Genomic DNA, 18257 nt, shown 5'->3' with positions numbered 1-18257 from the left:
TGAACATCTAATCAATTAGAGTTGAAGCTGTGGATGCAGAATTGAATAAGACACGCAATCCCTGTCCTCATGAAACACAGAGGCCAGTGGGTAAGAGAGGGAAAAACCCGTTACATAGTGGTCCGAGTCCAAACAATTCCAGTCTTTCATTAAAATATTAAATGAGGGTATAATTCAACTGGTAGACTGCTTGCCTGGCATGTGAGAAGGCTGGGGTTCCATTCCCAGCACCACATTAACCAGACATAGTGGTTCACGCCTGTAATTCCAGAACTCAGGAGGTAGGTGAAGAAAGACCAGAAGTTCAAGGCCATCCTCCACTACACAGCCAGTTTGAGGCCATCCTAGGATACATAAAAAGTCTCCCATTAAAAAGAAAGAAAAGAAAAAGAAATTAAACAGGGTCTGGAGATAAAGTTAGTTCAGTAGCTGCATCCAGATGGTAAGCCCAAAGAACTAAGCTGAGCTGAGGAACAATGAAAAGAAGAAAGTCAAATGGGTCAGCCCTAAGGGATGAGATTTGAGGTCCAGGATTCAAGTGGGCAAGGAGTTCAGAAAAAAGAACAGGCTCTTGGGGATGTGGATGTAGAGCATCGTTTTCCTTAGGATACAGGACCCACACATACCATAATGGATGAAGGCGGTGTCTACAACTGGAGGTGGGCGGCTAGGAGGAAGGGCAGAGGGATGGAAGCAGTGGCAACACTAGGGACTCATTTTATATAAGGATCTTCTAAAAAACCAGCCGTCAGCAGCTAGCTCTGCAGTGGACAGGAAGGTGATTCAGCCTCCGCTTCCACCATCAAAGGACTTGCAGTCAGCCAGGAGGGTAGGTCAAGAGTGTGACGATCCATCACACCACAGAAAGGAAATCATTCTGAGAGAGAGAGAGAGAGAGAGAGAGAGAGAGAGAGAGAGAGAGAGAGAGAGAGATCGCTTGGCGAGTCCAGAAGAGGGGAGGTGGAGGTGTCGGTCCGGGTTATGTAACAGTACAGACTCCCATATTTTAGTCACCTACACACCCAACAGTACAACTATGGAAAACAACTGTTCCCAAATGCTTCTTCACTCTCGGGGTTATTTTAAGTGATTGCAAGCAGACGGGACAGGTAGGATTATGCTTTCTAGAAGAGCAACGGAGGCACAGAACTTTTAAGCAACCCGCTTTCTGTTGGGAACATAAAACAGGCAACGGTAAAATGAGAACACCCTGTCCCCTTCTGTCTCGGCCCACTCCTGCGCCATCAAAGTATCTAGAACACAGTAAATTCTATCATTGCGTATGGTTCCAGACTGGCACAGGATACGGGGAGCCCTCTGCAGAGGCCATGGACCCAATGACCTTCCCAAGCGCTGCTTCGGCGTCACCTCCACCAGCACCCTGGGTCTCTCCAAAGCATCACTAACTATCCTTACTGCCTACATAGAGTTTTCCTCGCAGAGAATTCACCCTCAGTAATCTCCCCGGGAAGGGTGTGCAAAGCTGTTTCTGAGAGGATCACGAGGCGTGCGGCAAGCACGCTGATGGGTTGGAATGGATGCTTTCCCGGGACCTCCACGGCTCAGGAAGGGCACCCTGGGTTCTTGCATCCCTTCTCCGCCTTAAGGAACAGATAAAAGTAGCGGGTACCGCTCCCCAGCTTCTGCAAAACGAACTCAAACAATCGCTAAATGCTTCCCCGGTCTGGGAGAAACACTAACAAATGAGGCTGGAAGAACACTGAGAACGAAGCGCAAAGAAGCGAGCGCGGGATAACGATGGAAAGCAAAGGGTTCCTTGCACTGAGGGCAGTAAGCCTCGCGAGATCTAGGGGTCGGGAATCTCGTTGCGTTGCCTAGCGACCAAAAGACGCTGGCGGGCCCCCTTAGCGAAACCCCTGCTGGAGCCCTGAGAGTCCTACCATGGGGGAAGAAGGCAGCGGCCGCGGCTGTGGGATCACCAGGGACCTGCAGAAGCTGAAGCAGCAGGCGATGGCGTACTACCAGGAGAATGACGTCCCCCGCAGGCTGGAAGAGCTGCTCAACTCCACCTTCTACCTCCAGCCCGCGGACGTCTACGGGCACCTGGTAGGGACCTGCGGCCAGCTCCCCTCCTTCCCCCTCCCCTCCGGCCCACGCTGCGGCAGCGCGCTGCGCTTGCGCCGTGGAGTCGCGCTTGCGCGCTGCTGGGGCCAGGCGGTCAGTGACCCGAGCTGGGAGGATGCGGAGAGGGAAGCCGGTATACGTTACCCCGGGGACCGAAAGTTGAGGCGCAGAAGCGAGAGTCGAGGGGGACACTGGGCGGCCCTGTAGCCTGGGAGGCTGTCCCGAACTTGCGGGCTTCTTTACGAAGCAGGGAGCCCGCCCGTCTTTGGTTTTCTAAAACACAGACCTGAACGCCAAATTCGCCTCTGCTGCTTTTGTCAAGGATCGGGACTGAGCTGTGACTAGGCCGCAGCCCACCCCAGAGCCTCATTCCTGGCTTCTACTGCCTCCAGATTTCTCAGATGCCAAGCCTAGGCACCAGGGTTTGCATACCTCATGCACCCTTCTTTGGCTAGGTACCCAACTTCACGGGCCAGTGAATACCAAAACTGCAGATTTCGCTGGAGGCCCTCTCCACAGGGCTCTGGATTTAGCGTCCTTGAGCTCTCCCAGGTCGCCTCCTCCAGTTGGCTGTTGAGCTATTGTTAAGAGGGGAGCCCTGTGCCTCAGAGACTGTTTTGGGGATAGTGAGTTAGGGTACCACTTTGCTATCTCAGTCTCTAGAAACTCTCTGCATGGTTAAAACAAGACCAAAAACACCCAATTCCTCTTTCTAACTAAAGAACTTGTGCCTCGGGTATTTAAGTGACAGTGGTACACAGGAACATTTGTGAAGTGGGTGAAGGCATGATAAGGACTTCAGTCCCTAAGGCCTCTTGCTAAAGGAGCTGTTAACGTTCTCTGGTCTCAATTTAAAAGGACACCAAACCCTGTCTCATAGGCACTCAGTGTGCAAAGCTAGACACTCGCACTTTTGTTTCCACGTGGGATGGTCTCCCCAGTGTGCTTAGCAGCTTGGCACTGGTTTGTCCAGCTCTCTGGAATCTCCCGTACCTTGGTTAGGGACGGCCCTAGTTCGCTTTCTATTGTTTTTTTTTTTTTTTTTTTTTTTTTTTTACAACATTCCGACCAAAAGCAACTTAGGGAAGAAAGGGTTCGCCTGGCTTACCTTTCCATTTCATAGTCTGCCGTGAGCAACGTCGTCTGAGCAGGAATCGAAGAAGCGGCCATGGGGGAGTGCTGCTTACTGGTTTGCTACCCATGGCTTGCTCAGCCCGCTTTTTTATACCACTCAGGTCACCCTGCCCAGGACACGCATCGATCTTGGATCCCTTCCAAATGACTTGTGCTCTGCCACTTAAGAGAAACTGGAATTACTAAGACTCCCCAGAGGCCTTTTAGTGAGGTAGACTATACATCAGCGATGACAGGCAAGACTGTTGTTGTCTTTAACTTCACTCTTCAGAAGCCAGACGCCTGTTTGGGAGTGAGAGGTGGGGTGGGGCGGGGTGGGATAAAATCAGCCCCCTTCAGATTTCTTCAATCTGAACGCATCATGCTGTTGTAAAGATCAGTAACTTCCATGACTTGGAAAGAAGTGTCAGGGAGTTGGTTGACTTTGAACTCACTAGGGTTAGGGGTACTAGGTCTGCTGATGAAGATGGCTCTCTGCATTCCTGATGAGAGATCAATGAGAATACAACACAGCACCCCCTGGGCTGGAGACTCCGCTCCAGCGTGGGCTGTCCTAGCAGAGGTGTGGAACTCATCCAGATCTGGGAAGTGTTGTAGGACAGAGAGTCAGTGTGCCTGGCCTTTGTAAGATAAATCCGATGCGGTTTCCTGATTTTTGCTTTTGTGTGTGTCTTGAAGGCAAACTACTTTTCTAAACTTGCAAAGCCTCCCTCCATATGCAAAGTAGCAGGAAAAATCATACTGGATGGACTGGGACTTCCTACTCTCCAGGTGGAAATCTCCTGCACCATCCAAAACTTCCCCAAGGTATGAGGCAGCTCAACATTGCTCTTTAATGTATCCTACCCAGCTCTGTACTTAGTAGCAAGAATATCCAAACTGCAAAAACGTAATGTTTTGGGATTCAATATTTGTGAAGCAGATACATGTTCATCCATATGCTTCTTATTCACGAGTATCATATATGCTTGAATCATAGAATCAGCAATGTAGTGTGGCTTTGATAAAAGTCATGACATGCTAACCTGAATTCAATCCCAAGGAGAGAAAGGAAAGGAAAGGAAAATACCTTTAATGTCCTGACATTTCAATGCAATGCATTCTATATGTCTACATTTGGGTTTATGTGTTCGAGAATATGTAGAATAATGATTTAAGCAAAGAAAACAATGTAAATAATTTTAGTGGCTGGATGTCGTGGTACACTGCTTTAATTCCAGCACTCAGCAGGTAGAGGCCAGGAGGACCAGTAAGCAGTTGAAGGCGATCTTCTGTTACACTTAGTGAGTTCAAAGCCAGCCCGAGCTACTTGAGACTTAAGGACCAGTAGTGGCTCGGGATTCTTAGGAGACTTATTTGTCCCAGAAGGACAAAGGGCAGGGAATAAGAGACAAAGATGGGAGATAGAGGGAGAAGGGGAAGGGGTGTTTGTCTCAGGAGGACAAAGGACTGCCTCTGGACAGGGAGAGGGCAGGCATAGCCCATTGGCAAATGGCGGTTTAATAAAGGCAAAATGGGAAACCCCATGTTAGGAGGATGAGGTGTTTTATTTTAATTGGACATGTTAATTAGGTGAGCCAAAGGTAGCTTCTGATTGCTGGACTTTGGTACTTTAATAGCTGAACCTTGGTAGTTAGCCTTAGGAGGAGGAAGTGGCCAAATAAGGGCATAAACCTTGGTGGGCAGCTTTAGGAATATCATCTAAGGAATTTTAGAAGGCAGAGGAAATGGGGGAGAAGGACAAGGCTGGCTAGAGTCCCTTCATGGATTCTATCTCAAGAAAATAAAAGTAAATTTAAAAATAAAAAACAATTTAACTGTTTAATTCATGTGGTTACCTACCTTTTATAAATAAAATTGCCACAGCCTGTGAGAGGAGAAGAATAAGGGTAAATTGTAGCTAGTATTTTTGGAGAAGTAGTGTTAGGGAAAGTTCAGTGTGGGACTTTTAGACCAGTATTTTATCAAGAGAATAATTTGAAATGGTTCATGAAGTCAAATTTCTCAATATTTCAACAGAATGCAAATATAGAGAAAAATTATGTGTTGTTTTCTTCCTTGAAGTAGGTGATAAAATACCATTAATGTTAAATGCTAAATGAACTCAGTTTCCTGTCTCCTGGGAGAGGCGAAGAAAGTGTGGAACCCGTTTGTGTCGTTGCCAGTACATCTGTTCTGTGGTGATACCTGCGCACTTTGAAGTCGCAGAGAACGCCCCGCCAGAGGTGGCAGACGCCGAGGAGACAGAACGACACCTGGCAGTGAGCACGGCTCTGCAGTGGGTCAATGAATGCATGACAGAGGAGTTGTGGGGTCTGGTCCCCTCCAACCAGGCAGAGGTGGACCACAGGCTCAGGTAACAGCTGGGTATGAGTGCCTGACTCGTGTCTTTGCCTTTCACCTGCCAATAAAATGGCCCCAGGCAGCAGTGTTTCTTAGACCTGTGTCACTCAAGGCCTGTTTTACCCAAGAAATTTAAAAACCATTGGTGTGCGTTTGCGTGCATACACGGGTGTGCGCTGTGAAGGTCAGAGTTCAAGGCCAGTGATTTTTCCTTCGTCATTCTCTACCTCGTATTTTGGGACAAGGGATCCCGCTTTTACCTGGACCCCACCTATTCAGCTAGACTTTAAAGTTTTATTTTTTTCATTTATATGTATGAATATTTTCTCTGCATGTATGTATGTGTACCACATGTATGCCCAGAGGAAGCAGAAAAGGTCGTCATTGGATCTCTTGGAACTGGAGTTATAGGTGGCTAGGAGCCACTGTGTTGGTTCTTCCTATGACTGTGACCCTTTCATACAGTTATTCATATTGTGCTGAACCCCAACCATAAAATTATTTTTGTTGCTACTTCATAACTTTTGCTACTGTTATAAGTTGTATGTAAACATCTGTGTTTTCCAGGAATCTTAGGCGCCCCCAGTGAAACAGTTGGTGTAGGAGTTTCTTCTGTTTATGTGTTGCTTTCACTGGTTAATCAATAAAGAAACTGCTTGGCCTGATAGGGCAGAACTTAGGTAGGCAGAGAAGACAGAACTGAATTCTGGGAGGAAGGAAGCAGAGTCAGGGACAGACACCATGGAACCGTCAGAGACAGACATGCTGACTTTTTCCCAGTAGGCCACTGCCATGTGGTGATACAGATTAATAGAAATGGGTTAAATCAAGATGTGAGAGTTAGCCAATAAGAGGCTAGAGATAATGAGCCAAGCAGTAATTTAATGAATACAGTTTCTGTGTGATTATTTCCGTGTAAGCTAGCTAGGCAGCTGGGACAAACAAAGCCCCCTCCCCTTGTAACAAACAGTGACTCCACCCCCAGGGGGCTACAACCCACAGGTTGAGAACCACTGGTGTAGGCGCTTGAACTGAACTGGGTCCCCCACAAGAGCAAGATGCTCTCTTACCTGCTGAGCCATCTCCCCTCCCCTCACGCGACAACTTTTCTATGAAACCCAGGTCAGCAGCTGAAGCAGTGCTTTTGAAAATCAAACATTCTAATATACAATCTGAAGAGACACGAATTCATTGTTTACCTGTTGGGGGGATAATAAGTGTTTTTGGTTTGTATAATTAAACCATGGTGTTTCTATAAGATCAAGAAGCTTGTATATACAATAAAACACTACAATTTGTAATGTACAATGGCCTTAAACCGGAGGTGTTTCAGGCGGGTTCATTGGTGTGGTGTGGCAATGCAAAGCACACATACATGTTCAGACCCAAAGTCACAAGGGTGAGCTGTGCTGCTCCAAGCACCTCAGATTCATTGAGTATTTGATTTGGAATGAATTTTCACTCCTAACATGTTCAGAAACCTTCCAGTGTTACCAAATAGTTCGCAACCCCCAGCATTCATTTACCTGACCCCACGGGAGGTTGCGACCCACAGAGTAAGAGGCTGGACTGTAGAACTGGGGAAAGGGACAGTTTAAGAAGCAAGTGAAAACAGCTGGCGTTCCCTGGAGTCTGGTTTTCTCCTGTTCCCTGTGTAAGGTGGGGCCAGCCTGCAGCCTCTTCTGCAGGGAACTTCTCAGATTAAGGACCAGGTTATCAGAGAACGGCCAACTTTGAGGCTTCAGACCCTTGCCTGCGGCACCTGGCTGTCGTTTACGTTCTGCACTCCAGACACAACCCGGGCTTAGACCTTTAGCCAGAATTAAGGTGTGTTGTTTTGTTTTGTTTTTTCACTCTGAAAATCAGAGAACCAAGTCAGGCTGAGTGCTATTTGGCGCCACACCAAGTCTTGGGTTAGAGTCGTCTTTCCTTCACACAGGTGGAAGGCGTCAACAGCCTTGGCCAGGCCAGATCAACGCAGCCTCTTTTCTAGTTCTGTTGCATGGCCTTGAGCAATGCACCTTGTGCTGTTTGCCTCAGAGTTGGTTAATGACAAAAAAACAAACAAACAAACAAACAAACAAAAAAAAAACACTTTGAAAGGCAATTTTTTTTTTGTCTTTTTTGAGTTAAATGAACCACCCTCTCCTTACTTCTATTTTTTTGGCTACAGCTTCTACTACTTTATTGCATATTTTCTTCTGGAGGTTTCCCTCCCAAACCTCCTATCTGGACTGGTTCATGTAGTTTGTGAGTTAGACAGGCATCTACAAGCAGGTATCTTCTTTTGTCCAAACTATGGGTCCTGGTGGATAAAGGCAGTCTTTGGCATGACAAGACAATATCAGGGGTTTCCTGTGATGGAGGTTGCCTCTTATTTCAACAGGAAGAGCACAGTTATGTCAGACAGCCAAACTGTGGAAAGTTTGATTTCTAAGGGTCCCTTTCAATCACTTTCCACCTCTGGGGTCAGGCTTCTCTTCTGTGGGTTCCTCAAGTACCCTTTTGAGATGTGAGCGATGAACCCAGACAGAAATACCAGCGGCTTTAATAGCAATTCGGAGTCCGGAGAATCACAATGTAAGGTTCTTTCCGTCTAGGTTCAAGCAGGTTAGTTTTGAAGTGAGCTGTTGGGTTTAGCCACTTTAATCACTGTGACTTCCCCAGCTCCAGGTTCTTTATGAGTAATGCCATGAGGACTCTGTGCCCTTCTCCTCAGAGAGTGATGAGTGACCAGACCAAGCAAAAGTATTGTTTTTATGATGATTCTTTACCAGCAATTTCAATATCCAATGCATCAATGGGGTTTACAATCTTAATAGGCATGGGGGATTGATGAAGGGAACACACAGGCAATTCAATATCACAGTTATTAACCCTACTAATCCTAATACTTAAAACCAATTCATAACCTCAATTCAGCTCATCAATTATTCATGAAGCACTTCTTAACCTTAATGCAACTTATCAATTAACATTTCCTAATACTAATACCAAACATTAAACATATGTATGAAAATATTGATTTCCCTTAACATTTCATGCTCTAATATTAATACTATTGTTTCAATAACTTTTAACAACTCACACTGTAAACACATGTTACAAAGTGCCCTACTTAAATAATCCTGCTAATACACACACACACACACTATGACCTGAACTGTTCTGTAAAGGGCTGAAAGGGACTGTTAGGTTTCTTCCAGCTGGAAGTCCAACTGCACTGTGTGCTTGATCATGAAGCTTGCTTGACAGCATAGTCTGTGTGGTCTGGTGATAGTAGCTTATCTCTGGATGCAGGACGTTTGGAGGATTCTGCTCTCAGGAGGCTGGCATTCGATGTTCTGCCCTCAGGCTGGTACTGGGTGCTCATTACAGTTTTGAAGTGACAGACGAATAATACAGCATCTCCAGGCTGGAACAGGTGATCAGGTGGACGGTACCCAACAGGTTGAGCAACCTGGACCCGAGGGATAATCTTTATCCAAAGTTAATTGCAGTCTTTTTAAGGACTCAGAGGTTGGAGTGAGGCAATCTGGTAACAGTCTGGCCTGTACTCAAGGGATCATGGGAAATGGTCATCCATAAACTAATTCATATGGGGTGAACTTTTCTCCATATGGGGTACATTGGACTCTGAGAAGGTCATAAGGCAAAAGGTTGACCAGTTACCGCTAGTTTCAAGAGGCTATTTAGTTAAAATCTCCTTTAAAGTTATATTCATCTTCTCTACTTTCCTGAGCCTTGAGGATGATACATACAACATTTCCAATAATTTATGTTAAGAGCCTTAGAGAGCAATTAGGGTAACTTGGCCTTGATGGCCAAGACATTGTCAGATCCTAGAGATATGGGAGGCCATATCTGGGAATAATTTCCATTATAAATTTCTTAGCTACCAATTGGGCCATTTACATTCGGGATGTAAAGGCCTCTGTGCACCCTTAACACAGTACTGACAAGGACCAAAAGATATTGGTAGCCATACAGTCCTGGCTTGACTTCAGGGAAGTCCACTTCCTCAAATTCACCAGGTTCTGTACCTTGACCCTGTTGGCCTGGGGGAAGTGTGTTCTTTGCCTTCACCTGGGCACAGGCCAGGCAGTATCTGAAATGCTCCGAAGTTCCCAGTGTCCAGGTAGCCAGACGTGAGGGGAGATGATTTCTGAGAGCTTCCTAGGTGTGACAAGGGCATGGTAGGATGCAAGGCAGTAGTTAGTCAGTACTGGCCGTCCCGTTGGCGTGCAAATTCTCCCATCAGACAAGATCCACCGTCTGTTGTGACCCCCCCGAGCCCCCAAGTCAGAGCATCTTCACTGAGGCAGAGTGGGGGCTCGGGAAGAGCAGACAGTTCCAGGGCTGCTGTAGGAAGTCTTACAGCTCAGACAACACAGGGCAGTCCGGGGCTTTGGCAACTTGGTCTGCATGGTTGTTATCCTGAGTTTGGGGACTTTTGCCCTTTTGGTGTCCTGGCCAGTGAATAATGGTCAGTTCAGTGGGCAGCCAGATGGCCTCTAGCGAGTGGACAATTTAATGCTTATTTTTAACAGTCTTTCCTTCTGTTTGTATTTCTGTCCATGAACATGAGCTGTGAAAAGCATATCAGCTGTTTGTGTAAATGTTCACCTTTTTTCCTTCAGCCCACCTTAAAGCCTGTGTCAGAACAATTATTTCTGCTCTCTGGGTGGAGTGCCCCTGAGCAAGGCTTGTGCCCAGATGACCTCATTCTGTCCTGTGACCACCACCCCCCCACCCCAATACCTGGTCCCTTCTTGAGTGAAGCTGCTGCCATCAGTATAGAGACCTGCCTCTCAGGTAGTGAGAGGAATGTCTGTCTGGTCAGGTTAAATAATGTCCAGCATCTCTGGGCAGCCATGGCTGGGCTCCTCAGGATCATCATCCAGCAGCAGGATGGTGGGGTTAATAGCCAGGGATTTATCGAAAGTCAGTCTGTCCTTATCTAAAGGAAGGGCTTGCTACTGAGCATGAGTCATCCACTGGTTGGTGGCATCTCCCAACAGGGCGCCCACATCAAGTGCACCTGTTACAATTAGTTCTGTCCCAACACGGGCTTGTCAGCGTCTTTTACAAGAATTGCAGTGGATGCACTGGCTCTTAAACAAGGGGGCCATTCAGAGGCAACAGGATCCTATCTCTTTGAGATGTATTGGCCTTTTCCAGGGACCCAGGACCTGAGTCAGGATTCCCTTGGCAATGTCCTTTCTTTCATGGATATAAAGGTGAAAGGTCATGGGGAGATGAGGGAGAGTTAGTGCTGGGGGCTACACCAGGGCCTCTTTTAAGTCCTTAAAGACCTGTTTATGTCCTCAGTCCCTTCCAAAGGGGTGTTACCTCAGCTACAGCAGAGTCCAAGGGTTTGACAATTCCAGCAAACCCAGGCATCCAAAGACTGCAACATCCAACAGCTCCCAGACATTCCCTAACTCGTTTCCGGTGGCTGCAGTTGGGATTTGCAGTGTGGCTGCTCTGCAGGCCTCTCCCCTTCTCTCAGCTCACATCCCAAGTCAGACACCTGGGTGAGCACATTTGGCTTTCATTTCAGAAACCCTATAGCCTAACGGATAGTTTCCCAAAGGCCTCTGGTGGCTCTCAAACAGTCCTCCTCATCCAAAAATAAATCACCTACATACTGAAGCAAGGTTACCTCAGGGTATTTACTTCGGAAGAGACTTAAATCCTTGCTGACTGCTTCCTTGCATATGGTGGGTGAGTTTTTGAACCCCCGAGACGGTCTGGCCCAGCTTAATTATCCTGATAGCCCTAGCTCAGGGGTCAGCCCGTTCCAGTTCATTAGGGGGATGGAGAAGAATGAATCTTTAAGCCCAGTACAGTGTGAACTTTGTGCTCTGGTGGCCACACACTGAGCAAAGTGTAGGGATCTGGAACGTAGTTGGTGAATAGATTCTACCCTCTAGTTCACTTCTCGCATGTCCTGTACTGGTCTATGGTCTCCAGTTCCAGGCTTTTGGATGGGCAACAAGGGGGTGTTCCGGGCTGAATGGAATAAGTATGAATAACAAGGAATAAGTCCAAGGCAAGATGTATCCAATCCGATCTGGGTGGATCTGGACTTACCAAAGGTGATATTAACCTCTGCTCAGGCTATCTGAGAATGAAAAGTACCCTGGGAGGGCCAGTCAGTCCTGAATGTGGGCCATTCAGTGTCAGAATGTACAGAGGTGACATTTGGTGACAGAATAAATGGCGGCAGAGCTTTTGTTTCCTGACCACACGGTCCCAGATAATCACACAGAAACATATTAATTACAAACTGTTTGGCATATTGTTCAGGCTTATTACTATCTCTTACATTTAAATGAACCCATTTCTATTAATCTGTGCATTGCCACATGGCCGTGGCTTTTGCCAGTCTGCTAGCATGTTGTTTCTTGGGTGGCTGCCCATGTCTCTCTCAACTCTGCCCTTCTGCATCCAAGTCCTTAGTTTGATTGTTCGATCTAACCCTATCCTGCCTGGTTATTGTTCAATCAGCTTTTATTATTAACCAATGGGATCAATACATATTCACAGTATCCAGAAGCATCCCACAGCAATCATCTTCCTTAACTATAGTGGGGTAGATTTATTAAAGTCTTTAGAACATAGGTTAGAGGGTTGTTAGCATGTGAGTCTTATCACCCACACTGTCCATCACTTCAGTCGCCCCAAGTGCAAACTAAACGGATTAATACAGAAAGTACACATGGCAGGAAGAGGACAGTAAAGATGAAGCCAAAGACAAGATACACAAAACAACACAAACAAGACACAAAGCCAGACCGAGACCCTCAGGTGGGCAGGGCAACATCTTGCTCTTTGCCCTGGAGTGGAGAATATTGGGGTCCATTTGAACCCCTTTCATGTTCCAAATAGGAATCTCACAAAATAGAACCAGACTATAACTCACCAGGAGGCCTCTGTGGATGCTTGCTGCTTTTCTAAACACAAAAGTTTACCCCAATAGTCCATGAACTGAATGCAGTCTTGGCGCCTTGGAACATCTCAAGGCATGTGCCTCCTAAGGCAGCCCCCCAGGCACCCAGAGTTCCAGACCAAAGGTCTGAGTTTAGAATTTGGGTGAGTGTCTGAATCTCACTGAGGCCTCCAGAAATGTTAACCCCAAAGGTAATAATAAGACCACTACCACATGTAGACGGAGATTGTACTTTTGTTTCCTGGCCACTCAAACACAAATGATCACATAGAAACTATATTTATTAGAACGTAGTTTGGCCAACAACTCAGGCATATTCCTAGCTAGCTCTTAAACCTTAAATTAACTCATTTCTATTAATCTGTATATTGCCAAGAGACTGTGGCTTACTGGTAAGATTCTGGCATCTGTTTCCTTCAGTAGCTACATGGCATCTACTTGACTCCACCTACTCTCTCTATATATCTCTGTTTGATTTCCCCCTGGCTTTACTCAGCTAAGCCATTGGCCAAAACAGCTTTATTCATCAACCAATAAAGCAGCACGCATGCAAAAGGACTTCCCACATCAACCACACTTTAAAGCCAAATTCGAAACAAACTTGATGGGGGAGGGGTGGTGAAATGCTATGTAGTTGTGTCTACTGGGGTTTCCCGAAAGTTTTGTATACATGCTCATTCTAAGTCACGCACACACCTTCCCCTCATCAGAAGGAAAAAGGGAGGCTGCAGAGATGGAGCTCAGGTAAGAGTCAGTCCATCCTGTGTAACTGGAGACTCCTCATCCCACCAGGTCCCAAGGCCACTTTTAAAAGTAACCGCTCAGAGGTTTAATATTAATTACATACTGTTTGGCTTATTAGCTCAGGCTTATTATTAACTAGTGCTTACAACTTAAAGTAATCCATTTTTATTAATATTTTACCACGAGGTTCATGGCTTGTTACCTCACATCTTGCTTCCCCAGCAACTGCTGGCATCCTCTTTGACTTTACCTTCTCTCTCCCTGTATTGTTTGGCCTCTCTGCCCAGCTATATTCTGCCCTGTCATAGGCCAAAGCAGCATCCTTATTAATCAATAGTAATAAAAAAATAATCACAGCATACAGAGGTGCATCCCACATTAATTCTGCTCTAGCCGAGTACCCACATTGAATTCCCAGCTCACAGCTGCCTAGAAGCCCAGCTCCTGGGAGATTGGACACTTCTGGTCTTCACAAATACCTACATGTGTGCATGCATAGACACACACACACGTGTGTGCACACACTTAAAAATAAATCTCTTGCTAAGAGGAAAAGGAAAAGACATATTTCCAACCCTGTTTTCACTAAGGATTCTTGAATGGTTTGGCTTCTGCATGTCATTTTTATAAAAAAAAAAAGTCCAGTACCCCTTAATCAAATTATGCCTTTGAATTTTATTTAGAGAGTATAAAAAGAGCTCAAATAATTTAAATGATAAGAATTTGGTTCTTGAAAAAAATAGTTTTAACACCATCATTACTTTTATTAACCTTGGGAATTAAAGCTAATTTGTTCTTCCTTAGCTTAAAAAAACGTATTATTGAAACATACCAGGGTCAGCTCTAAATCATGACATTCCATTGTAAAGTCTTACACTTCTTGCCATGCAGGCTATTTTTTAAAAATAAAGTACAAGAAGATAAAGAGAGAAAAGAGTTGGAAAGGAGCCTTGAGGAGTCAGTGCCCGTACCTCCGCCTGTAATCCTGCCACCACCTCCTCCACCTCCCACCAAGAAGAAAGGACAGAAGCCAGGTGAGTGGCTTGCCATCTTCCAGCGCTGTAACCAGAGGCCATGTTTCACAGCCACCCAGACCTGAATAATAGTTGTGCCCCATGTTGGGTACCATTCATAATTTTTTTCCAGGCCACTCACTCCCAAATAATCACACAGAAATTATATTAATTACAACACTGTCTGGCCAATAGCTTAGGTATATTCCCAGCTAGCTCTTACATCTTAAATTAACCCCTTTCTATTAATTTATGTATCACCATGAGACTGTGACCTACCAGAAAGGTTCTGGAGTCCTTCTCCTTCAGCAGCTACATGGCATCTGCCTGACTCTCTCTCTCTCTCTCTCTCTCTCTCTCTCTCTCTCTCTCTCTCTCTCTCTGTTCTGATTTTCTGCCTGGCTTTACTCTGCTAAGCCACTGGCCCAATCAGCTTTATTCATAAAACAATAAAAACAATACATATACAGAAGGACTTCCCACATCACAGCACCATTTGCTGCAAAGGTATGAAGAATAAAGGCCGGGCTTTGGGGTAGGCAGTGCCCAGCAAGGTGCCATCTGACTCCCTTGAATCTGCTGTGCTGGGTGGACTACGTTCATTCTCACTTTACCCTCCCCTTTTATTTGAGAAATGAAATGATTATGCTGTTATTCATAGGTGAGCACTAATTGAATAAAAGGCCTTAAACCGTGGCAGTGAGAGAGGGGTAAGAGGAAGGTGGGAACATGGAGGGCAGGGATTTGCACCTCCCTGAAGTTTTCCATGAGGCAATCAAAAAGCCATCCCATAATAAAGGGTCTGCTTTGCCAGAGGCGAGTTCTATGATCTAATCACATATCTGATTATAGTGGTTTATTATTTGTGTTTTAATAAATAAAGCTTGCCTAGAGATCAGAATGCAAAGCAGCCACACTAGTCAGCCATACAGGCCAGGCAGTGGTGGCACACACCTTCAATCCCAGCACTAGGGAGGTGGAGACTGGAATGATATGGCTGGGTGAAGAGAGGAATATAAAGGGGAAGAGACAGGAACTCACTGGAGTCTGGAGTCTGAGGTTTGCTGGAGACAGACGGAATCTGAAGACAGGATCACCCCTTTGGTCTGAGCATTGGCAGAGCTAAAAGAACTCTCTAGCGGTTGGCTGGTTTGCTTTTCTGATCTTCAGCTTGAACTCCAATATCTGTCTTTGGGTTTTTATCATCTGTGCTACAAAGAGCAGGAAAGTCCACATCCACAGTTGTCCAGTTAAAGCGAGATGTCTTTTGGGGTACACCGACTGGCCGGCTGGCTTTCTCACCCTAAGCTGAGATTTAAGAGGACAGCCCCTGCTGATGTCTTGCGGTGCTTCTTACAGGAGCTATGAGCTGTTCACAGGGGCCAAAAGGCGGCTGTTATATGTTGTTATATGGTGAAAGTCAAGGAACAAGGGCAAGGGTGTAAATCATGTGAGTGGGGGCGCAAGTTTAGTGTAGGCTGAGACACATGCTTTGCAGTTTACAACATAAATTTATTATCAGTTACAAATAGAAACCTTAACTTGCAAGGACTCGACACAGGATAAATAGGAACTTATTCTTAACTGTCTTGGCTGCAAACAGAAACCTTAAGCTGCAAGGTATATGGCTCTGTTTTGGTCTCATATATCAGCATTGTTTTCTACAGCTTTGCTTCACTGAGACCTCTGCCTGCACTTCCAACAGAGTGCCAATGGCGGCCCCTTCAGTATGCTAGTTCTAGAACTGCCCCTGGTATCGTGAGCAGTTTTCTATCTCCGAAGGACTCATGCCATGTTTCCTTCAACTTGCCGTGACTGCCAGTAGCCCAGGCCTATCTGGACACACAGTTAAAAAGTGGGTGTCATTAAATAAGAAAACACCAGCCCGGCAGTGTTGGCCCACACCCTTAATTCCAGCACTCAGGAGGCAAAGGCAGGCTGATCTTTGTGAGTCTGGGGTCAGCCTGGTCTATAGAGTGAGTTCCAGGACAACCAGAGACACACAGAGAAACCCTGTGTCAGAAAATAATAATAATGAGGAGACCGAAGAAGAAGAAACACCACACCAGGAAGGAACAGAGAGGCAGTGAAAACTGAGATCCTTTATTTCATTGTTTCTGCTTCAGTGCGAGGAACAGAACTAACCTAAGAGAGTTATGTTAGATGTGTCTTTTCTCAGAGGATGTAGACTCTACTGAGCTACAGGTGGGATGCACCAATAAACTTCACGGGGCAGATGCTTTTGACTCAGGACTGAGAGCTTAAGGAAAGAGAAGTTACAGAAGGAGACAGGGATTTGCTCTGTCTTAATCGTGTGCTGGGTGCTTAGTGTCTTCTCTCCACTGAGGACCCAAAGTGGCAGTGGGGAAGACTGGGAGGCTGGAGGCTGGCTAGGAGGGCTTGAAGAGACAGGGTGGCTGAGAAGTTGGGTGAGGATTCTGGGTAGACGGCTGGGCTTGGGCTCTACTAGAGATGGTGGCCAAAGAGAACAACACATGGCTTTGGGTTTAGAGAAAAGGACGGTAAAATAGGAAGAGGTGCTCGATGTGAGGTACACGGAAACTACAGTGACACTGAAGAGCGGGGTTTGGAATTCGAGCACTCTAGGTTGAGCCTGCATCTGCTTCCTGTAAGATATTGTGTTATCTCCGGCTCAGTGGCTTCAGTCAGCAGTCACAACTCTGCAGTCCCTGGTCTGCTTCTCTGGCAGAGGCCCTGTGGCTCAGGCTGCATCCTGGAGGGAATTCTGTTCCTGCAGGCACCAGTTTTGGCTGCCACTAGCGGTAGCTTTAATTAAATCTCTATTGTTCTATTTATAAATAAGATTCGAGGTTCAAAGGCTGGGGTGAAAACCCACTAGCTCAGAGAGGCTGAGTTGCTACTAGCTAATCTCGCCTTGCTGGTGTCTCCCCAAGAGTGCATCCTAAGCTGCACCTACTACTTTTGGTGCTCTCTCTATCCCCCCCGGGTGCCCTCTGATGCTCTATGATTGCTTTCTGTCAACTAGTTGTTAACCTGACCCAAGGTGAATTATATTTAATTAATACCAATGGAGACTCGGGGTTCACAGTGTGATCGAATATCCCCCAACAAAATTGCACAATAAATATGTTGTGGTCCCGTCACCACAACAAATCCCAGTCTACTAACACGCAACTGTGGGAGTATCAGTATCCACCTCATATGATTATGGACTATGATCATGCCGAGTGGCCTGAAAACCATCAGGCAGAGCCCAGGGCTAAGTGAGCAAATCTGAAAACCCCTGGGAGCTGAAGGGGAGAAGGCCAACCTTAACTCTCGCCCTTCCGTCTGTGCTGGGTCTTCTGTGAGTGCAGCATCTGAAGAAGATGCGGTTCTATTACAGTGAGGCTTCTAGAAACGAATCCTGTCTCTGTTTTCCTCTCCAGGGCGGAGGGACACGCTTTTGGAAAAACCTATTATCCCCCCAGAACCCCCTGAACCCATCCTCCACGGTAGCATGGCCATAGGCGCTGTTTCACTAGCGGTGGCGAAAACCAGTGCCAGCCTGGCCAGTGTCCCTCTGTACATGAACATTGCATCCCTGAAGCATGGCCAGGTCAGTGAAGGTTGCACCCATCTATGCATGGGATCTGGGACGAGGCCCTGCGCTGAACTGCCATTCTCTCTCTCCTCTGCTTCCCTGGCAGGAGCAGCCGTCAGCGGCGACACTCACCATGCCTCTGCTGATGGGATCTGTGCTCAGCTGCGGGAAGGCATCACCCGGGAAGCTAAACTTAATGAAGGAAGTGATTTGCATCCCCCATCCCGGATTAACAACCAAACAAGTACCTGACTCAGCTAAGACGCTTTTCCTACTTCCCCCGCCCAATCCTCCACCATTGGTGAATTTTAGTGTCAATCAAGGGGGAGTGACTAAAATATATGAAATGATATTTTAGGAAATCAAATCAATCAGAAGAAAGCAGGAACTCAAACAAAAGGAAACAGACCCTCTTAGT

General features: G+C 46.3%; 2 protein-coding genes across 3 annotated transcripts in view; one reads left to right on the top strand and one right to left on the bottom strand.

The window, feature by feature from the left end:
• Nucleotides 1-2038, bottom strand: part of Hspa12a (heat shock protein family A (Hsp70) member 12A) — a 148995-nt gene extending 146957 nt beyond the window's left edge. Inside the window, exon 1 of the mRNA XM_041661195.1 lies at nt 1902-2038. Within this exon, the coding sequence (XP_041517129.1) occupies nt 1902-1904 (3 nt within the window). The 5' untranslated portion in view covers nt 1905-2038. The remainder of the gene's footprint in view (nt 1-1901) is intronic.
• Eno4 (enolase 4) overlaps nt 1472-18257 on the top strand; it is a 31217-nt gene continuing 14431 nt past the window's right edge. For both annotated transcript variants that reach the window (XM_041661201.1, XM_041661200.1), the window contains exons 1-6: nt 1472-2067; nt 3898-4026; nt 5385-5575; nt 14153-14295; nt 17685-17854; nt 17946-18083. In XM_041661201.1, the coding sequence (XP_041517135.1) occupies nt 1903-2067; nt 3898-4026; nt 5385-5575; nt 14153-14295; nt 17685-17854; nt 17946-18083 (936 nt within the window). In that variant the 5' untranslated portion in view covers nt 1472-1902. The remainder of the gene's footprint in view (nt 2068-3897; nt 4027-5384; nt 5576-14152; nt 14296-17684; nt 17855-17945; nt 18084-18257) is intronic.

This window comes from Microtus oregoni, unplaced genomic scaffold (genome assembly GCF_018167655.1).
Source record: "Microtus oregoni isolate MIOR12 unplaced genomic scaffold, Mior012 000012F_ref0000307, whole genome shotgun sequence".
NCBI lineage: Eukaryota > Metazoa > Chordata > Mammalia > Rodentia > Cricetidae > Microtus > Microtus oregoni.
This window is presented reverse-complemented; position numbering and strand designations above follow the sequence as displayed.